This window comes from Eschrichtius robustus, chromosome 10 (genome assembly GCF_028021215.1).
Source record: "Eschrichtius robustus isolate mEscRob2 chromosome 10, mEscRob2.pri, whole genome shotgun sequence".
Taxonomy (NCBI): Eukaryota; Metazoa; Chordata; class Mammalia; order Artiodactyla; family Eschrichtiidae; genus Eschrichtius; species Eschrichtius robustus.
Window position 1 is genome coordinate 13382409 of NC_090833.1, and position 22434 is coordinate 13404842.

Consider the following 22434-nt stretch of genomic DNA (forward strand, 5'->3'; position numbering starts at 1 on the left):
TTATTTGACTTTTTGTATTCATAGCCAGTTGCTCAGAAACACTTTTTAAAATTGTGATAAAATTTATACAACATAAAATTCACATTTAAAATGGGTAAGCCATGTTTACATGCTCAGGTCAGTGGCATTTAATGCATTCACCGTGTTGAATTCGCCACCTTCACTACTATCTAGTTTCAGAGTCCAGGAGGAAACCAGTACTCATTCAGCAGTCACTCCCACTCTCCCTCCCCAGCTCCCGGCAACCACTTACTTGCCTTCTGTCTCTGTGAATTTGCCTCTTTTGGATATTTCCTATAAACTGTGTCACACAATATATGGCCCTTTGTGTCTGGCTTCTTTCACTTAGCATAATGTTTTCAAGGTTCATCCATGTGGTAGTGTGAATCAGTATTTCATTCCTTTTTATGCCGAATAATATTCCATTGCATGGATGTACCACATTTTATTTATCCAGTCATTGCTTGAAGGACACTTGGGTTGTTTCCACTTTTCTGCTACTGTAAATAGCGATGCTATGAACATTCCTGTACAAATTTTTGTTTGCACACCTGTTTCCAATTCTTTTGGGTCCAGCAACACTTTCTGAAGTATGTTCTTCCCCTGCTGATCTGCAGCCCCACTTCTGGTCGACACTGAGTTTCCACATGTGTGTGGGTCTCTTTCTGTGCTCCTTATGCTGTTCCCTTGGTCCAATAATCCATCCTGGCACCAACCCTATACTGTTAGAGTTTCATGGTATGTCTTGATATCTGGTCAAGCAAGAGCCCTTCTCTCCCCTCCCTGCATTGCCAAGACTGTCTTGGTTACACTTGGACCTTTGCTCTTCCATTCAGATTTTAAGAGCTGCTCCTCGTCAAGTTCCACAAAAACCCTGTTGGTATTTGTTTTGAGTGTATAGGTTGATTTTCGGAGAATGGCTTATCTTTGTGATGCTGAAGCTTTCCAGCACATACTCATGGCTCTTTTTCCTCCCACCTAAAGACTTTTTGCACATGGCTCTGCTTGGGTCACTCTCCCCCAGGTCTTCACCTAGTGAACTCCTCCTTCTCCTGGTCTCAGGGTCCTCTGCACCCTGTATTTATCCCTCAGAGCCCTGAGCACAATGGTCCTGAAATCATTGATTGGGTGGGTCTTGGTTTTATGTCTGGGCTGCAGACTCCTCCAGGGCTATAATGCTGTCTCGCTTGTTTGCCTGGGTGTCCTCAGCTTGAAGAACAGGGGCTGAACAGATAGTAGGGTCCCAATAAGTATCTGTTAAAAGAATGAAGGAGGTAAGGGAGGAAGGTCTTCTGGCCCCAGAGCACTTTGGTCATACCTGGAGAGAAGGTTGAACAAAATTACTTAACTTGCCTGTGCCTCGGCTTTCTTCCCTGGAAAATGGGGATGTGATTAGGGTGTGCAGAGGATGAAGTGAGCTCAGGTGTGTTCGAGGCGCTTGGAGCAAAGCCTAGCAAGTGATCAGAGCTACCTGTGTTTACCTGCCCCGCCATTCCCCTCCGTGAACTCCTCGAACTCCTGTGATGATCCTGTAGGCTCTAAAGCCTTTTCTCCAACAGTTATCCCATTTTGATTTTGCCCCTCCCATGAACTAGTCATCTTATTCCCGTTCAGTATATGATGCAAAGGAGTCTCAGACGGGAAGAATGACTCATCTAAGGCCTGAAACCTAGAAGTCCTGATCCCAAAGCTAACGTATGTAATCTTGAAGGTGTTTTCCAGCTCAGCGATCCAGTCAGTGGAATTGCCAGTTAGATTTTGAGAACTATGTATAGCTCCTCCCAAAACAAAACAAGACCAAACAACAACAACAGCAACAACAAAAAACCCTTCCAGATCCGTAGTATTGACTTAAATTATTTTTATTTTATTGTTACTGAAATAGGTATAAACCTAAAATTAAGCAGGAAGTCCTCATGCTCAGAGCTCTATAAACAAACCATGAAACCAAAACAAAATTTCTTAGTAGATACAAACACAACCTCAAGACCAATAAAATCCAAACTAACAGCAATTAAATTAATGTGACTGATGATGTGTTGCCGAAATCAAATCTCTTGCATCGAGTTTAATGGTAGCATCAACATCTTCAGTGGAGTATAATTGCTTTACATTGTTGTGTTAGTTGCTGCTGTATAACAAAGTGAATCAGCTATACGTATACATATATCCCCGTATCCCCTCCCTCTTGCATCTCCCTCCCACCCTCCCTATCCCACCCCTCTAGGTGGTCACAAAGCACCGAGCTGATCTCCCTGTGCCATGCGGCTGCTTCCCACTAGCTACCTATTTTACCTTTGGCAGTGTATATATGTCCATGCCACTCTCTCACTTCGTCCCAGCTTACCCTTCCCCCTCACCATGTCCTCAAATCCATTCTCTACATCTGCGTCTTTATTCCTGTCCTAGGTTCTTCAGAACCTTTTTTTTTTTTTTTTTTAGATTCCATATATATGTGTTAGCATACGATATTTGTTTTTCTCTTTCTAACTTACTTCACTCTGTATGACAGTCTTCACTCTGTATGACAGTCTCTAGGTCCATCCACGTCACTACAAATAACTCAATTTCGTTTCTTTTTATGGCTGAGTAATATTCCACTGTATATATGTGCCACATCTTCTTTATCCATTCATCTGTCGATGGACACTTAGGTTGCTTCCATGTCCTGGCTATTGTAAATAGTGCTCCAATGAACATTGTGGTACATGACTTGTTGAATTATGGTTTTCTCAGGGTATATGCCCAGTAGTGGGATTGCGGGTCATATGGTACTTCTATTTTTAGTTTTCTAAGGAACCTCCAAACTGTTCTCCATAGTGGCTGTATCAATTTACATTCCCACCAACAGTGCAAGAGGGTTCCCTTTTCTCCACACCCTCTCCAGCATTTATTGTTTGCAGATTTTTTGATGATGGCCATTCAGACCAGTGTGAGGTGATACCTCATTGTAGTTTTGATTTGCATTTCTCTAATGATCAGTGATGTTGAGCATCCTTTCATGTGTTTGTTGGCAATCTGTATATCTTCTTCGGAGAAATGTCTATTTAGGTCTTCTGCCCATTTTTGGATTGGGTTGTTTGTTTTTTTGATATTGAGCTGCATGAGCTGCTTGTAAATTTTGGAGATTAAACCTTCATCAGTTGCTTCGTTGGCAAATATTTTCTCCCATTCTGAGAGTTGTCTTTTTGTCTTGTTTATGGTTTCCTCTGCTGTGCAAAAGATTTTAAGTTTCATTAGGTCCCATTTGTTTATTTGTGTTTTTATTTCCATTTCTCTAGGAGGTGGGTCAAAAAGGATTGTGCTGTGATTTATGTCATAGAGTGTTCTGCCTAAGTTTTCCTCTAAGAGTCTTATAGTGTCTGGCCTTACATTTAGGTCTTTAATCCATTTTGAGTTTATTTTTGTGCCTGGTGTTAGGGAGTGCTCTAATTTCATTCTTTTACATGTAGCTGTCCAGTTTTCCCAGCACCACTTATTGAAGAGGCTGTCTTTTCTCCATTGTATATTCTTGCCTCCTTTATCAAAGATAAGTTGACCATATGTGCGTAGTTTTATCTCTGGGCTTTCTATCCTGTTCCATTGATATATATTTCTGTTTTTGTGCCAGTACCGTACTCTCTTGATTACTGTAGCCTTGTAGTATAGTCTGAAGTCAGGGAGCCTGATTCCTCCAGCTCTGTTTTTCTTTTTCAAGATTGCTTTGGCTGTTCAGGGTCTTTTGTGTTTCCATACAAATTGTGAAATTTTTTGCTCTAGTTCTGTGAAAAATGCCATTGGTAGTTTGATAGGGATTACATTGAATCTGTAGATTGCTTTGGGTAGTAGAGTCATTTTCACAATGTTGATTCTTCCGATCCAAGAACATGATATATCTCTCCAGCTGTTTGTATCATCTTTAATTTCTTTCATCAGTGTCTTATAGTTTTCTGCATACAGGTCTTTCGTGTCCTTCGGTAGGTTTATTCCTAGGTATTTCATTCTTTTTGTTGCAATGGTAAATGGGAGTGTTTCCTTAATTTCTCTTTCAGATTTTTCATCATTAGTGTATAGGAATGCAAGAGATTTCTGTGCATTAATTTTGTATCCTGCTACTTTACCAAATTCATTGATTAGCTCTAGTAGTTTTCTGGTAGCATCTTCTTTAGGATTAGAATTACTGTCATAGTTTTCTTTAAAACAAAAACACAAAAACTCATTTATTATCCAGTTTGATGGGCTGAGCGATTTAGACAATGCATCCTCAAATGCAATAATGAAAATTGGGAAATAATGCGCTTGGTATAACATCACTCATTGTATATTTACTGTGATACTCACCACTAATGAACTATTACAAGTGACTTCTCCAAAGACAATAATGGAGCATTTTGTGCTTTTGCAAAGTATTTATTGTACTGATTGTCGTGGAACTCCTCCTTCCTGAGCCACTGTGTGGGGTTGAAGATTCAATTCTCCCACTGTTTACTCCACTGAGCCCATCAGGAAACTTTGTTCTCCCAAGCTCCAAGACCTCACCTGGCCCCCTGCAGCCTCTGTGTATCCTTCAAGTATTCAATCAGGCCTCTGTTCTTTTCTCATTAGCACAAAACAATTAAAATTATACATCACACCCAGGCTCTGTGCCATTTTCATGGTGTCAAATCATAGTTCCAATGCATTAAAATACTTGAGAAGCTAATTTCTTAGTCTCTGAAACTGAAGTTCAATGGCAAATGACCCTGGCAAAAGAAAATTTTGAGTTTTGCACCAGCAAAATAGATGGTCTGGGATCCCAAGAAGTGAGGTGACAGTCATGGTTACCAGTGTAGGACTAAGTGAGCCGATGTACCTGCATCAACTCACCAAAGTGAATCGTTGTCATACTGGCCACAGAAGCACAAACTCTGAAATCGATTTTTTTTTCTTTATTTCCCTTCTAAAATAATTCTAGTAGAGAACCCCAGGGCGTGTGTAGAGTTCTGTTTGAGAAACTCTGGGCCCAAAGACCACTAAGTCTTCGAACAAACCCGGGCAGGGGCCGCGCTAGGTGCCCAGTGACCAGCCCCTCCAGTCCGGAGCTCAGGACTTGGAGGACTTGGGTCGGGGGAAGCTCAGAACTTGGCTGGGGGGGTGGGGGGCTCCCGCGAGAGCAGCTCCAGCCCGCAGGCCTGTCGCTGTCTACCTCTGCGCCCTTCCTTCCCCAGGAAACAAATGGTGGATCAGACCTCCCAGGCTCTCCGCTCCCCACGTGTTTGGCCGGGCGCCAGGGCACCGGGGCCCCTCCCTGCGGTACGGGGAGACAGACCCCGCCCCGCCCCCCGATGCTCCGGGTCCCCGCCACCCCTCCCCCACCACATGCAAGCCCGGGAAGGCAAAGAGGCCCAGCCACCGTCACCAGGGATTTTCTTTTCTTTTTTTGCTGGTTTCAGGCTTTTTTCTGCCTGAGTGAAAATGAAACAAACACCCCCTGCGCCTCCCCGCCACCAGACACACACGCACACCGGCAGTCGCGCACTCGCGCGCCCGGCCTCCCAGCCGCGGTGTCCGGGGCGGGACCCTCTCTGCACAAACAGCCGCGGGCCGGGCCGAGCGGGGAGCGCCCCGCCCGCTGCCCAGCGCCCACCCGCTTCCTCGCGCCCCTGCCCGCCGCGCGCTGCCCGCCGCCCCGGAGGAGCGCCCGGCGGCCGGCTGGCCCGAGCGCAGGCGGCACACCCCGCCCCGGCACGCCCAGCCGGGCTCGGGCAGAGGCAGCGCGCCGACTGTTCGGGCAGCCGAGGACGACGCCGGGGCCGGGAGCCGAGGCTCAGGCCAGCCCCGAGCGCGCCCAGCTTCTGCGGATCAGGTGGGTCCCGCGGGGCGCCGCCCGAGCCCCCCAGAGGCCGCGAGCCCGGCCCGGCCCGGGGCGGCGGGCGCCGAGTGAGGGCGGCGCGGGGAGAGGACGGACCACCGCGCCGGCCCTGCCCTGTTGCTGCCCTGCCTGTGTCCCCGCTTTTGTTCTTGTCGCTACCACTGCGCCCAACTCCGACCCCGTCTCTGTTCCCATCCTGTCCCTGTCGCTGCCTCTGCCCAGCCTTCCAGACTCCGGGCGGAAGGGCCGCGGGGTGGGCTTCCGACGGGGTTCGCGAGGTGGAGGCGGGAGAGGGCAGGCTCAGGGGGCTCGGGGCTGGACCACCGAGGAAGTCTCGAAAAGAGAGAGGGTTCTGCCCCCGTGTATGGAGCAGGATGGGGGAAGGGCGCCATAGCCCAGGACCAGATGGGAAGACGGCGCCTCCGGGGAGGGGGAGCCTGGGAGGGTGAAGTGAGGGGCGCAGGAACCCCCGAGAGCCGGGGCACGGAGCGGGAGAGGTCGGGGAGCTCAGAGAGACGAGGATCAACCCAACGCCCAGCACTGGGAAAGTTTCAAACGTTGTAACTTTGACAGCTACGAGGCCTGCTGCATCGGGGTGATGGGAGGCGAAGGGGGCCCTTCAGGTCTTCAAACCACCACGTTCCCACTCAAAGGGACACCACTCCGCGTTTGAAAATGGCAGAAAAACAGCTAAACAGAATGATTGCACAAACTCTTGAAAGGCGTCCAAGAAACAGTAAAGTGGAAAAAAATGTCAGCGCGCGAAGAGAGAAAGCAGAGCGACTTGAGATTCCCCAGTCTTCCCGCGGGCCAGGGAGGGAGGGAGGCGCGTAGGCTGTCAGCGAGCGCGCTCCTCCCCCAGGAGAGACCCGAGACCCCGGCGGCTGCGTTTGTAGCTCTGCTTGTCGTTTGCGTTCCTTCTGGCCGCTGAGCAGGCCTTGCTGCCTCCTTCATTTACTTAGAAATAGGTGGGTCTCAGGGGACAGGAAGTACGGGGTGAGGGTTGGGGGAGCCCTGGCCTCGCTGCCTCCTAGCTGGGAAACCATTTCCCAGGGAGAGCCTCAGTTTCCATAACCACGAAATAGAGATACTGCAGTGAGTAAGGAAATGCCAAGTGGCAAGGGGCTGTGTATGTGCGTGTGTGTGGGCGCGCGCGTGTGTACGTAGGGGAAGGATGTGGATATTCTGTTGTACTTCTGCGCTTCTTTGGCTACACTCAGCACTTTCTACCTTGCTCGGAGTGAATTCTGGGTGTACCTTGCCTCCCCTACCAGGCTGGGGGGCCGGTGCAGATTCCCAGTTATTGTTACATGTAACAGGTGCGCAATGACTGAATAAGACAGAGCTGAAAAAGTCCCTAGGGTTTACCTGGTCAGGGAGATTTCAAACTTTGCTCCTGAGAAGCCTAGGGTCCTGGCTCAAGGGGCACCATGGTGGGGGAGGGGAGCCTAGGCGGCAGGGCTCTGGTCCTTCCCTTCCCTCTTTCAGACAGAACCGGTTCAGTTCTGCCTTTGCCTCTTCTATATATTAGGAAACCCCAGAGGCTGTTTTTGGTATCAGATTCTTCAGATCCAGTCTGATCTGGCCATCTTTGGTGGAGAAACTAAATCTAGAGGTGTGCAGAGTGATTTGGGCAAGATCCGACAGTGGCCACGCCTAGCCAGGAAACCTGTCCCCTTAGTCCTAGGTCAGCAACGCCTTTTCCTGGCCCTGGTGGCTCTGAGCCACCGGCTCACCTCTTAGCACCAACCAGCCTAGACCCTCACTCCAGGGCCCCGGGGCCGCCTCCCTACCCTTGAGGGAGAAGAAGCCCAGGAGTCTCATCCTCTGAGCTTTTCCAGGCCTTCAGTGGGCCTTTCACATGCAAGTTGGTTTCACAGGCTGAGGTCAAAAGAATTAGGTTCCCCAGAAACTAATCAGCACACTGCCCCTTTCTTAGCCCAGCCCAACAAGTATCGTCAACCTCCTTTATAGTTGGGGAAATGAAGGTGCAGAGAGGCCAAGTAACTTGCTCGTGGGCACTCAGCTCCTCAATTGCAGCCGGGATTTGAAAGCAGCTCTGTCTGGCTCGAAGGCTTCTGCTCTTTGCATTACATCATCTCTCATGATGGCTAGAAAACGGCTAATGGACAGATGTCATTGAGATGCGGGCAACAGTGAGGGGAGAATGGCTGAAAGGGGGGCTGGGTTAAGGGGGAGGCTGGACATTAATGTAAGTGCATTCACAACGTAAATATAATTATTGATATATTTGAACTGAATGTGTTTTCTGCCCTGTACATGGTCTTTATTTTAGCTTTTATTTTCTAGACACTTTAGAATTATTCTTTTCCTAATTTTTTATTTTTTTAATTTTTTATTTATTTGTTTATTTATTTATTTTTGGCTGTGTTGGGTCTTCGTTTCTGTGCGAGGGCTTCCTCTAGTTGCAGCGAACGAGGGCCACTCTTCATCGCGGTGCACGGGCCTCTCACTATGGCGGCCTCTCTTGTTGAGGAGCACAGGCTCCAGACGCGCAGGCTCAGTAGTTGTGGCTCACGGGCCCAGTTGCTCCGCGGCATGTGGGATCTTCCCAGACCAGGGCTCGAACCCATGTCCCCTGCATTGGCAGGCAGATTCTCAACCACTGCGCCACCAGGGAAGCCCTCTTTTCCTAATTTTTAACTGAAGTATAATTTCCATATGATAAAATCCACAGATGGTAAGTATTGGGTTCAACAAGTTTTGAAAGTTGTTTGCACCTATGTAACCACCACCCAAAATGAGATATGAAATATTTGCATCATCTTAGAAAGTTCCCATTTCCAATGAATTTTCCTTCTGCCCTTCCAAGCAACCATCTTCTGATTTTCCTCACCATTGATTAATTTTGCCTGCTCCTGGACTTCACATAAATGGAATCATACTATGTGTCTCTTTCACGTCTGGCTTATTTCACTCAACGTGATGTTTGTTAAATTCACCTGTGTTATTGTGTATATGAGTAGTTTGTTCTTTTTTAGTGCTGAGTAGTATTCCATTTTATGGATATACTATCATTTGCATATTTATTCTCCTGTTGATGAATATTTGGGTTATATCCAACCTGGGCTATTATTTCTTTCTTTCTTTCTTTTTTGTTTTTGGCTGCACTGGGTCTTCGTTGCTGCGTGCAGGCTTTCTCTAGTTTTGTCGAGCAGGGACTACTCTTCATTGAGGCTTCTCGCTGCAGTGTCTTCTCTTGTTGCGGAGCACGGGCTCTAGACACGCGGGGTCAGTAGTCGTAGCGCATGGGCTTAGTTGCTCCGCGGCATGTGGGATCTTCCCAGACCAGGGATCAAACCCGTGTCCCCTGCACTGGCAGGCGGATTCTTAACCACTGTGCCACCAGGGAAGTCCCTGGGCTATTATTTCTCGTAGAAATCTTTTGTGGTCATTTGTTATCACTTAGAAGTGAAATTGTTGGGTCATAGAGTATACCATTTTACATCCCCACAGCAATGTATAATATATAATTATTCCACATCCTTGACAATATTTGGTATTGTCTGTCTTTTTTGTTTTAGCCATTTTAGTGCCTGGTTAATGGTGTCTTATACCTTCTGTTTTTATGATGGAATTATAAGAGTTCTTGAGGAACACAACATGATCGGGGCAAAGAATATGAAAAAAGATGGTGGTGTGGAGGCCACAATGACCATGACTCCGGAGGGAAGGAACCAAATGGTGGCTGGAGTTGTGACCTTAGGAACAGGAATTTATGAGCTCGGGAGAGCTCTCTATATATCAACTGAGATCTAAAGATCTGGTTCTTGTACTCTATAAATACACAAGCTGACTCATGCTCATGGCTTTAAATGCTACCTGTATAGCAATCATCTTTATCTCCAGTTCAGATCTCTGTTGTAGGCTCCCAAGTCACATGTTTTAACTGCCTTTTGGGTATCTCTTCTTGGGTGTCTCAAAGGCACTGCAGACTGGACAAATCCAGAACAGAATTCATTATCTCCTGTTGGCTTTTTGTCGTGGGTCATTGGATGGTGCCACTAGCTGAGAGAATATGGAAAGAGGAATGTCTGAGGTTGGGCAGGGAGATACTGAATTTAGTTCCAAGCTAAAGGGTGTGGAGCAGTCTAGGAAGATAAGGACTGGATTGCACTGGGCAATTAGGAGATTACTGAAATATACTGCGAGTGGTTTTGGTGGAGTGGAGGGCAGGTAAGATAGGTTGCTGGTAGGTGAAAGAGAAAGAACTGGAGATGGTGAGTAGAGTCAACTCTTTGAAGAAGTTTGTTTGAGAAAGTCAGAGGTGGGATTGAGCTATAGTTGGAGGAAGACAGTGAAGAAAAGGATTTTAGGATGGAAAAGATAAGTGAGATATAGGCTCAGGTGAAGGATTTAGTCCAGGAGAGGGAAGGGGTGGCCAATACAGCAAGGTGCTGGGAGGAGTAGGAGGGAGTGGGGAGGGTTGGCTTTGAAAAAAGATGGAGAAGCTTCATCAACTACAAAATTCTCTGTTGACCCTCCATGTGGACAACTCCTAATCATGAGGTGTGAGGTTCTTCACCACCTGCTTCCTTCTCATCTCATATATATAGTGTATATCAGTTAGCTTTTGCTGTATAACAAACATCCCCCCAACTCGTAGTTTATGACCAAAAAGGTTTATTTATTACTCACACTACACATCAACTGGAGGGCAGTTGCAACTGCATGGTTTTGTAGATCTGCTCTGGGTGTCAGCCAGACAGAATATCTGCTCCCTGTATCTTCTCCTCCCAGGACCCAGGCTGAAGCTGCTGCTTCTACCTGGTATATGTTATTTTATGGTGAGAGCTGGAGGAAGAAAGAGATGATGTGATGCTTCTTAAAGTCTCTGAACTGGCTCATGATCACTTCTACCCATATTCCTTTGGTCAAAGCCAGTCATATGACCAAGTCCAAAGTCAATGGGACAGAGATATATGTCCTCTACCTATTGGCCTGGAGTGGATACTTGGGAACAGCAATCCAGTTGACCACATATATTTGTTAGAAACTCCCTCACACAGGTCCCCACCTATCTTTATCTCTCCAAACTAATCCCCATCACACTGCTCTTTGGTACCATTGTTCCCCTTTTCTCAAGCATGGCAATGGCCTTTCAAGTCTCTATATCCCTCTAAGCATCGTCATCCCCCCCGCCCCCAACCCAACTGCCCCTGCTGAGTTGGCGTGCAGCTCTTTCAACCCGGACCCTGCTGCTGTGTGCTCCCTGTTCTCTGCTCCAGACTTGCACCCTCCTGCACACCCTCTCCCTGCAGCCCAAGTCCACTTTCTAGACACCAAATTGATTGGCATTTTCCATCTTTCCAAGGCTCCCCTCTGCTCTCAGGATAAAGCACATATCCCTTTAGGTGACATCCAAGGTCTTTGAAATTCTCATCCCTCACCACCCCACCCCTTGGAACTTCTGCTCCAGCCTGAGGGAACCACTGCAATTCCTGAAACCCGCTCTGGGCTTTTCCCCATGCTGCTCCCTCTGCTTAGAACACCCTCCCCGCCTCCCCCGCAAGCCCACTCACAGACTCCTACTCATCCTTCAAGAGCCCCACAAACCTACTCACAGACTCCCACTCATCCCTCAAGACCCAGCTTAACCATCACCCTCTCTGAGATGGCAATCTCTTCATCCTGCCCCCCATGAATTAGGCATTCCCCTTCCTCCCCCCAGGTCTCTGGGCATCCTGCAGTACACACCCCAGATACCTTCTGTCGCATGTCATCATTCCTCCGCTCCTTGACTATAAGCTGCTGGAGCACACCGTGCACATGACCACAGTGCTCTTTACCTGACCCACGCTGCCGGCTAAGAGTGGCCTCTGGAGGCCCACTGCCTGAGTTTGCACCCTTAATGCCTGTCAGACCCAGGGCAAAATACCTCCCCTCTCAGCCTGGGCTGAAAGGTCTGCTGATAAAAGCTTCACCCTCAGTCCTGTGAGAGGGAGGACATGTAGGCCAGTCTGGGAAATCAAAAAGTAATGTACATTTGGACTGTGGACTGACGGCAAAGGGGTCATCATTTAGTATACTTAACTCAGAATTATTTATAAAAGTCCTTGCAGGGACTTCCCTGGCAGTCCAGTGGTTAAGACTTCGCCTTCCAATGCAGAGGGTGCGGGTTTGATCCCTGGTTGGGGAGCTAAGATCCCACATGCCTCACGGCCAAAAAACCAAAACATAAAACAGAAGCAATAAGAAGGAAAAAAAAAGAAAACAGAAGCAATACTGTAACAAATTCAATAAAGACTTTGAAAATGGTCCACATCAAAAAAATCTAAATAAATAAAAGTCCTTGCCGTTCTAAAAAGGGGAAGTAAAAATATGTCATCGAAATCTCCAGCCAAGGAACTAATCTGCTCACCTTGTCTCAACCCTGGCGTGGAGGCCACAGACCTCAGCTGCCTACGGTCAGGCTGCAGCTCTTGCCAGGACTTGGGCTCTGGCTTTATTGCCAAACAGAGTCTCCTAAAGGAGAGGTGGCGAGGGCAGCAGGGTGGGGACCCGAGGCAGTGTGCTTATGTTTTGTGTCCCGGGGGAAACCGCACCCAGGCGTTCTCCAGGGAGCTGGTACTGTAGGGCCTGTCCTTCCTGCAGTGCCTGTCTTAGGCCGTGTGTGGTGGGCAGATGTGAAGGGCAGGAGAAAGCATGGGGCTGCTGCTTGGGCCAGGTCCTAACTGAAGAGTGAGTGATCTGAGACAGAAGGAGCACATCTGGGAAGGCAGAGGGAGAAAGGATTTCTAGAAGGATGTGGTCAAGAGGGTTGCATGGCTGAGAGGTTGGATAGAGGAGTGGGCCCTGGAAGAGGTCGGCTGGCTGTGGGTTTATCGCAAGACCCTGGAGGGAACGGAAAAATACTGTAGAGTTGTTCTTACTAGAGGTCCCTACACTAGTGGACAGTTAGACAAGTGAGATCGTATATCCACCTTGCTTGAGGCTCACAGAAGCCCTGTGAAATCGGCAAAGCAGGAATTATTCCCCATTTTACATGTGGGGGAACTGAGGCTTAGAGTTTTGATCTTTCGGCCAAAGTCTCTCAAGAACGAAGTGGCAGAACTGAGGCATGAAAGCCCAATCTTGACTCCAAACCTAGTTTGGCTTGGAGACTCTGGTGGGCTGCGGGCAGGGGGAGTGAAGGTGATTCTGAAGGGGGGCCAGGGTGCTGGAGTACAGATCCATGCCCAGCCCAGCTGAGGGCTCCTGCCTGGCTCAGCCCGAAATTAGCCAGAGAGAGTGAAAAGTAGCAGCTGCAAGAGGTTGGAGAGCGGTAAGGTCTTGTAATTAGTTTTATTTATTTATTTATTTGGCTGTGCCGGGTCTTAGCTGTGGCATGCAGACTTTTAGTGGCAGCGTGCGAAGTCTTAGCTGCGGCATGCGTGTGGGATCTAGTTCCCCGACCAGGGATCGAACCCGGGCCCCCTGCATTGGGAGCGCGGAGTCTGGACCACCAGGGAAGTCCCTTATGATTAGTTCTTTTTTTTTTTTTTTTTTTTAAATTATTAGCACCTTTAATTATTATTTATTTATTTATTTATTTGGCTGTGTTGGGTCTTCGTTTCTGTGCGAGGGCTTCCTCTAGTTGTGGCAAACGGGGGCCACTCTTCATCGCCGTGCGCGGGCCTCTCACCATCGTGGCCTCTCTTGGTGCGGAGCACAGGCTCCAGACGCGCAGGCTCAGCAGTTGCGGCTCACGGGCCCAGCTGCTCCGTGGCATGCGGGATCCTCCCAGACCAGGGCTCGAACCCTTTTCCCCTGCATTGGCAGGCAGACTCTCAACCACCGCGCCACCAGGGAAGCCCTACGATTAGTTCTTAATAAAAGTTTCAAACTCCATCCCAGTCTGGGTGTTCTTGTCTTCTGTAGACTTGCTTCACGTGCCCTGGACTTGGCCCCATATGGGGGGGTGGGAGGGACACTAAAAAGAGCTTTGGGCTGAAGGTGAGCTGGTCTCGCCCCACTGAAGCTGGTGCTGCCAGCAGCAGGAGCTGTCGGAGCCTCAGTTTCTCTGTCAACAAAATGATACAAGGCTATGATCTGGCAAACTTCTCTCTGAGCAATATCTGCTGTTAAACAAAACGCAGACAAGTCCAAACCGACAGGAAATGAACATTCAAACTAAAAATGTGCGAGGGAGAAGCAGCTGCTTTGGGCAGAGGGATCAAGTTTTGAGCCCCCATTTGTGAGTTTGGGTACCAGGAACTGTGGTTCTAAAAGATACGCCTCTTGCCAAGACTCGTGCTTTGAATCACATATTCATTCAACATTCATTGAGCTGCCAGAACTTCATTCACTCATTGTTAAGGCATCCAGAATTTATTGAGCGTCTGCTATGTGCCCTGCTAGACACCTGAGATTAGCAGTGAACAGAGAGGGACAATCCCTGCCTGTGCAGAGGTAGAATTTAGCTTGGGAGACAGTCATTAAACAACCAAGTGCACAGAGAGAGCCAAGAAGGAGAAGTACAGGGTGGAGGGTCACAGGGGCCTGTAGCTGTCGGGGCAAGTAGTCAGGAAGGGCTTCCCTGAGGAAGTGACCTTCAAACTGCAGCCTGCAGGAGTTAGAGGCTGAAGAGGGAAGAGTATTTCAGGCACAGGGAAGAGGCTCTGAGAAGCAATCATCCTGATCTTCCCCATGGCTGTTCCAGAATCCAGATGGCCCTGGTGTCTGGAGCGACACCGAGGAGGGAGCGAGCCTGGGGCAATGGGTCAGCTGCCCAGCGGGGTGAGGTTGTGTTTGGTCACATCTGCGTGCAGAAGCGCAGCTGTCCTTTCTCCTCCGTCAGGGAAACCACGAGCCCTCAAGGGGCCGGCCAGCTGTCTCTGAGAGGAACTTGCCTGGCATCCGTGGGGAACGACAAGACACTTTGCAAAATCAAGGGCGGGGTTTTCTTTAAGGGGAATATGGCTCCCGGAGAGCAGGGACTGGGTCTGGATTTGCTCTCGGTTGATCGATGTTTGTCTGTAGATTGGTATTTTTATCGTAAACTCTATTTTCATATGTTAACCAGAGCTGTGCAGAGGAAGGGGGAATTAACATTCTCATGTGCAAATTGAGTGCTTAGGAATTCATTCCCTGGCATGAAAAGGCTTAGTAAATGTTTGCGGCTGGTATGTTAAGAAGCACCTGAGAAGAGGTACCGGTCAGAAGTCATGGCTGCAAGCAGCCAAGGGAGATTATAGCTCACTGAGGCAGAGGAGGCATGCATGGGAAGAATTTTTTGTTGTTGCTCACAGTATCCCTGGGGAAGCTGGAAAAGCAAGCTGCGCAGAACCAGTAGAGGTTGGACATCAGACAGCACAGTGAGGGTCTCCCAACAGGAGCTAATTGTAGCTTTTGCTGCCACTGGAGCTGCTGTAACATTTCACTGCCATCTGAACCTTAGCGCTACTTCTTTATGACGCAAAGCTGCTAAGTGACCAGGCCTGGGTCACTCTCCTGCATTCCAGGTGCAGATGAATGACCAGGGCGAGTGTTTGGTTCGTTCTCCTCTGGTGGTGGAAGAGGGTTCCTGACGCTAAGCTGAGAAGTCACAAAATCCTCCAAAGTCACCAGAGATAGGGGGTCCAGTAGTGTCACAGAATCCTGCAGGTCTAAGGAGAGTCACAGGACCACAGCTATGGGAGGGAAAAGTGTTCTGGGGAACTTCCAGAGGGGCAGCCTGGCCTTAGTCAAGTTATTGAACCCCTGAACCTCAACATTCTCATGTGTAAAATGGGTTGGTGTGGATGTAAGAGATAACCTGTGTCTAGTGCCTGACATGGTGCTAGTAAATGGCAGCTACTGTTATCATTATTATTGGTAGAACAGTAACTTCACTCCGCCGTTATCAGAACAGTTATGTTCTCGAAGGAAGAAACCCAACGTACGAAAATCTAGAGGAATTCAGAAGTGACCACACACATTTACACAAACAGATTCTCTGCAGGGTGTTCCTTTAAATTTTTACCTCCCCAGTATACTTAGGATAGGATTTAACTTATCAAAAATAAACCAGAGGAATGAATCACCATCTTACAGACCCTCGTTAAATACTGTTGAAGAGAGCAGTTCTTTTGCAGGAATTGACAGATCTGTTTAGAGATCCCAGACTTGCTTCCTCGCTGTGGAAGCCTTAAAAAAGGAAGAGGGACGTTCATGGCCACAGGACTGTAGCCACCGCGCTCACACACAGCCCCAGGAGGGTTGGGCTGTACCACCATACACTCTCTCCAGAAAAACAGACTCCCACAAACACAGGAGGCCTGGATTAGAGCTGGAGCCCGTGGTATGCTGGTAAATGTTTCATGACCAGCCCAGGGACTTCCCTGGTGGTCCCGTGGTTAGGACTCTACGCTTCCACTGCAGGGGGCACAGGTTTGATCCCTGGTCAGGGAACTAAGATTCCTGCAAGCCGCATGGCCAGGCCAAAAAAAGAAAAAAAAAGAAAAAAGAAAGCCCTGATACATGGTATTTGCCAATTCCCATAGTATGAATATTTCCACTGTGACCAGTTTCAAGCTACCACTGGAGGAACTGGGAGTGTGCTGCTGTAGAGTACTTTCCACTATGTCTAGATACAGCAGACGTAAATAACCTCAAGGGTACAGCATGTAGTAAAACAATTAGGAAGTGATGAGTTTTGATGATTACCTTTGATCTTACTGTAACTCACTTAGTTGTGAGTTTACAGAATTTAATTTTTAATAATGGCTGTGTTTAACAACTTGCTCGCCAAGTTCCTGAAAATTTAACAACTGGCTCTTGCAAGCCAGCATGAGCCAGCTCCAGGATGCAACTGGCTTGGGAGGTCCTTGGGGACCCCAGAGGACCCAGTGAAAGTAGGCCATCTCCCCAAACAGCAGCTTCCCCTACCCTCAGGCAGCCTCTAACATGCCAGCCTTTTTATTGGCTTTATTACCCTTTTCCCCACCTGAAATTATGTCTTTAATGACTTGTTAATTATAATTATTGATTTTGTGTATTTGTTTACCAACTGGAATGTGAGTTCTGTGAGAACAGAAGACTTTCCTGGGTGGTTCGTCGCCAGATCCCCAGTGCTTAGAACACTGCATGTGTGTAGTTGACCCTCAATAACCATGGATCAACTGCACGAGCAGAGATAGGGCTAGGACCCTTTGAGGGTTCAAATCCTGCCTCTGCTATGAAGTGCATCTTTTTTTTTTTTTAATTGAAGTATAGTTGATTTACAATTGTGTTAGTTTCAGGGGTACAGCAAAGTGATTCAGATATATATGTATATGTTCTTTTTCCTTATAAGTTGTTGAAAGATATTGCATATAGTTCCCTGTGCTGTTCAGCAGGTCCTTGTCGGTTTTCTGTTTTACATACAGCAGTGTGTGTATGTTAATCCCAAAAGGGTGCATGTTTCCTTGAGCCTCTTCATCTGTAAAAGAAAAGAGTTTGAGCAGAGACCCCTAGGGTTCCCTTCAGCTATAAAAAGTCTCTGTGCCTGATAAAGGCATCCCTTCCCCACAGTGCAGCCAAACAGGGATTCTCAACTGAGCATCCTCAAGGGGAAAAGCCAGTGCACTGGTTGTTAGGACCGTCGGTTTTATTCTTTTCCTCCAAGGACAGCTTTCAACACTGAGTGCAACATGGCTTCCCTTCAGCTGCCATGACTGGCCCCATCCAGCCCAGCCTTCTGGGCTGTGCAGAGAGAGAACCAGGCCTTGCCTGTTCAGGGGCAGCAGATATTTTGAGGCCTGTGGCATTTGCAGCTGGGTGAAATGCTCTAGGGTGAAGGAGGGAAGTCTGTCTGGGTGAGTCGTTCCAGCAGGATGGGCGCCCATAGCTCCACCTGGAACACAGAGCCCACTGGAGCCAAGTGGGGCAGCCCTAAGAGGGAGGCAGAACAGGGACCCTACGTGTCTCCTGCATCACGTTTTACATCTTAGGACAGTGAGGTAAAAGACCGGTCCCTTCTTTCTTCCTTTATTTCTGGTCTCCCGTGGACCGGTCCTTTGGTAAAATACCGTAAACGTGAATTACTCTCAATTTCTGTCCCTCTTGTGGAGGAACAAACAGCATCTGTCTGCAGCCCCACTTTGAGACTCACAGCGGCTGGTGGAAACAGGTGTTGGAGTCTCCTCCCTTTGCAGGTGAGAACACTGAGGCCAGGCGGGGTTCCGGACCCTCCCTGGGTCCCTGAGGAGTGGAGGGAGATGGTGAGGCCCACACCTCCATGTCCCCAAGGGGAGAGGCCACCAGCGCTGCGCTGTCCGAGGGAGTCATCCTCACCCCTTCCCTGTTCCCTGTTCCCCTTGAGGCTGAGATGACTGAACCCAGCCTCCTCTTCCCTGGGAGGTTCCGGGCAGAAGTAGGAACAGATAAACCCAATCCGCATCTTCTTCTGCATCTCACTGCCCTCCTCCACAAGGTCGTCCCCCTCCAGGGCAAGGTGGAGATGGGCCGGGACCCTCCCTCCACTACTGACCCTGGGTGCCGCTGGAGGCCTTCTCTGGTGCCCAGCGACCCCAGGGAGCAGCCAGTGCCCCCAGTCCATCTGCTTTGGGGCAGACTCTGGGTGCCGCTGGAGGCCTTCTCTGGTGCCCAGCGACCCCAGGGAGCAGCCAGTGCCCCCAGTCCATCTGCTTTGGGGCAGACTCTGGGTGCCGCTGGAGGCCTTCTCTGGTGCCCAGCGACCCCAGGGAGCAGCCAGTGCCCCCAGTCCATCTGCTTTGGGGCAGACTCTGGGTGCCGCTGGAGGCCTTCTCTGGTGCCCAGCGACCCCAGGGAGCAGCCAGTGCCCCCAGTCCATCTGCTTTGGGGCAGACTCTGGGTGCCGCTGGAGGCCTTCTCTGGTGCCCAGCGACCCCAGGGAGCAGCCAGTGCCCCCAGTCCATCTGCTTTGGGGCAGACTCTGGGTGCCGCTGGAGGCCTTCTCTGGTGCCCAGCGACCCCAGGGAGCAGCCAGTGCCCCCAGTCCATCTGCTTTGGGGCAGACTCTGGGTGCCGCTGGAGGCCTTCTCTGGTGCCCAGCGACCCCAGGGAGCAGCCAGTGCCCCCAGTCGTAGGTTTTTCTGCCTTTCCCTGCAGAGTTCCCTGTTCCTACGGTGCTTGGCTCACACTGAGATTCAGATTTGCTTTCCCTGAGGGATGGGGCTTGGACGTGGACTGCCACTCCGGGCAAGTAGGGCTCTCTGGGTTCTGCCTGCCCCTCCTACAGTCGGCAAACTGGGAAGGGGAACGATTCAGAAACCAGAGATTTCATCAAACAGGGACAACTCACGCTTACTGGGCACTTACTCCAGACGCTGTTCTAGTAGCTTCACAGGAGCCCTGCCTTTTCATCACCCAGAAAGCCGTTCTGTAAATGAGGCAAGGAAGCACAGAAAGATTTAGCAATTTCCCAGGGCCACATGGTAGGGGAGAGATCTGGGACTCAGATACGGGTGAGATCATGGGGCCCTTCATCAGGGCCGCGCACTGCCTTCATAAAGAAGATGTCAGAGCAAGCAGGGAGCTGGCATAGCCCCCAATCCAGCCCTCTCCCTCAATGGATGGGGAAACCCAGGCCCAGAGAGGGGTGGGGACTTCCCTAAGGTCACACAGGGCCTGCGCTGGAGCCCAGGAGTCCTACACGCCACCTTCGGCTCTGTCCTGAGGTTTTACCACCTTGGGTCAAGCATCAGAGTAACAATTACAAGGTAACATCGCCAAGAGGGCTCATCTGCTGGTTCTGTGCTGCAGGGGCCCCCTGTGGATACGCCGGGGCGGGGAGGGCATGGGAGGCCCAGCCAGACCCCAACAGTGCCCTCTGCCTACACTGCTTGAGAAAGGTCTTGGGCATGGAGTCCCGGCGTCAGTTGGAAAAGTTCAGAGACTCTTTGCTCCCCCGCCAGCCCCCCATGCTGTAGAGAAACAAGCGGCCCATCCGCTCCTGGATGTCACATTTCCTGTTTGTGAGCCTGGACTGAGGTAGAGTCCATGGTGAAGGGCAAGGGGAGGGCGGGGCCTTCCTTTCGGGAATTAGAATAGTTGGAGGTGGAAGGAGCTGGAAGATTTTGCCTAAATGCTTCATTTTGTAGATAGGGACACTGAGGCCCCCCAGATGTAAGAACCTGGCCTAGGTCATAGAGGATGCTGGAATCACCCTGGCTTTTGGTTTTTGGTTTTAGGGTTTGGTTTGGCTTAGGTTTTTTTGTTTTGTTTTGTTTTTTCTTTTTGAGACAATGCAATCATAGAATGTGTGAGCTGAGCTGGCAGAGATCTATTTAGTCGGTGCCCCAGTTCACCTCTCCAGGTTGCTTAGGTGAGAACGTGAGACTGGGGTGGAGGTGGGCGGGGATGGAAGAGTACTTTCTTTTTTTTTTCTTAACTGTGTAATGCTTTATTGGATAAATGTTTTCATAATATATTTAGTAATTACTTTATTGTTGAAAATTTGGGCCACTTAAGAAACTATTGGGTTGGCCAAAAGGTTCGTTTGGGTTTTTCCATAACATCTTACAGAAAAACACAAATGAACTTTTTGGGCAATCAAATATAATTTTTTAAATTAATTTTTATTGGATTACAGTTGATTTACAATGTTGTGTTTCTGCTGTACAGCAAAGTGACTCAGTTATACATATATAATACATATATCCCCTCTTTTTAGAGTACTTTCTTAAGATCCTAGAGCTGGCTGCTGGCAGAGCCCTGAGGAGAACTGTTTTTTGAATCAACGTACAATAAATACCATTGAATGCCACCTCTCAGCCTGATGCTGATTAACAAGGAACTTTCCATCTGGTGGGGAGGTGGATATTAATCAAATAATCATGCATATATGTCCAAAGAGTGTTCACTGCCCTCAAGGAAAAGAACGGGAAGCTACAAGGAGAATAAGACTCTTCCCTTAGGAAGTGACATTGGAGCTGAGACTTAAAGGACAGGGAGGGAAGGGGTAAACGGGTGTGAGGGGGGTGGGAAAAGGTGTCCCAGGCAGAGGGAAGAGCACGTACAAAGGTCCCGAGGCAGGAAGTGCCTCATTTTATAAATGAAAAAACCGAAGCCCAGAGATTGGAGACGGACCTAGGTTAGTGCCCCAGAGAATCTTTCTCTTCCCCCACCCCCAAGTTCTTTAAAACTTTTTTAAAGGAAAGAGACAGAAGATAAACAACTAACTAAACAAGTGAGTCAGTGACAGAGCTGAAAGTACTGGGACCCACCCCCCTCTGCTTTCACACCAAGGGAATTTTAGAAAACCCTCAGACTGGCTGTTTACGAACTGTGGGACCTTGACTAAGACAGTTAGCCTCTTTGAGCCCCTGTTTCTCCATTTGTAATATGGAGCCCACCTACCTGCTCTGTGGACCCCACACAGACTTCTTGTGAAAGGGCTCCGTGCTGGCCAGTCAATGTGGGAGGGAGACCCAGGACAGCGGACTGCTGGTTCCCCTCCTGTGTCTCCAGGGCCGGCCCTGGGCCCCAGGTCTGAAGGAGCCTCTCTCCACCCCATCATTTGACTGTAATCCTATAATCCACCAGTCAGCATTAATCACATATGGTACCAATGCCCCACCAAGACACATATGTGTCTTGGACAGTGAACTTATAGGAAATAAAGGAGGAAGCTTGGGAACACCTGTTGTGCCTCCAGCATATCAGTAGACACTCCACACAAGCAGCACTGCTTAACCCTCCCAGCAACCCTGCAAGGTGGGTGCCCTTCTGCCCATTGGCTGGGGAAGGACACTGCCTAAGGTCACATAGCCAGGGAAGGGCCACTCCAGGGGCAGCCCCAGCCTGCTCATCTTGGAGGCTACCTTCTGGTCTGTCTGCCCTTGAGCCAGCCCGGAGCAGAGGGCCCAGGCACCAGGAAGGTGGACCCACGCGGCCCAGGGCAGAGGGCACCCTGGCCGGCAGACACATTGGCTGCCCTTCAAACCAATAGTCTTTATATCTTTGTTCGACATTTATCTGGGGTGAGAGGTGCTGGAGGAAGTGGATTTGCAGTGAATGCAGATGGTGAGCTTCTCCTGGATTCTGAATTCATTCTACACGAGAACGTTTTCCAGAAGCAGAAGGGATAGAAATTCACTGACAAAGTCACTTTCCCAGCTGCAGTGAGTTAATGTCCTAAAAAAACCCCAGCTGTTCCCCATTTTTCTTTCTCTCTTCAGTTTGCGTTTGAGCTTTTCCAAGCCAGACAGCTTCTTGGGAGGCTCGTTAGAGGATTTGTTTTGGTTCCTTTTTTATTTGAAATTTATTTAAATATAGACAAGAACAACTAGCCTTAGAAAGGGGGACTGCTGTGCCTGTCGTTTATTTTGACTGAGCAGCTTGGTGTATTCTTTAGATGGCATCCTTGAACTTGGCTGCTTTTATTAATTAAGTACAGAAAGTCTTGCTTACATTTACATAAAAGACAACAATGCATCTTGGGAAAGTACCAGAGAACCGCTAGTTTTATTTAATTAAATCGCTCTTCATCTGGCTTTGTTTTTGGTTTTTTATGGGGGGCCTCACCGCTCGGCATGCAGGATCTTAGTTCCCCGGGCAGGGTTCCGCCAGGGATCGAACCCGTCCCCTCTGCAGTGGAAGCGTGGAGTCTTAACCAGTGGACTGCCAGGGAAATCCCCGCTCTTTGTCTGGTTTTAAAA

The 22434-nt window shown here is 49.1% G+C and overlaps 1 protein-coding gene across 1 annotated transcript in view; it reads left to right on the forward strand.

Moving 5' to 3' along the window:
• The first annotated feature begins 5353 nt into the window (after positions 1–5353).
• The window catches only part of LOC137769877 (N-acetyllactosaminide alpha-1,3-galactosyltransferase-like), a 65093-nt gene continuing 48012 nt past the window's right edge, over positions 5354–22434 (forward strand). The window contains exon 1 of the mRNA XM_068551959.1: positions 5354–5824. Coding sequence (XP_068408060.1) covers positions 5434–5824 — 391 coding nt within the window. The 5' untranslated portion in view covers positions 5354–5433. The remainder of the gene's footprint in view (positions 5825–22434) is intronic.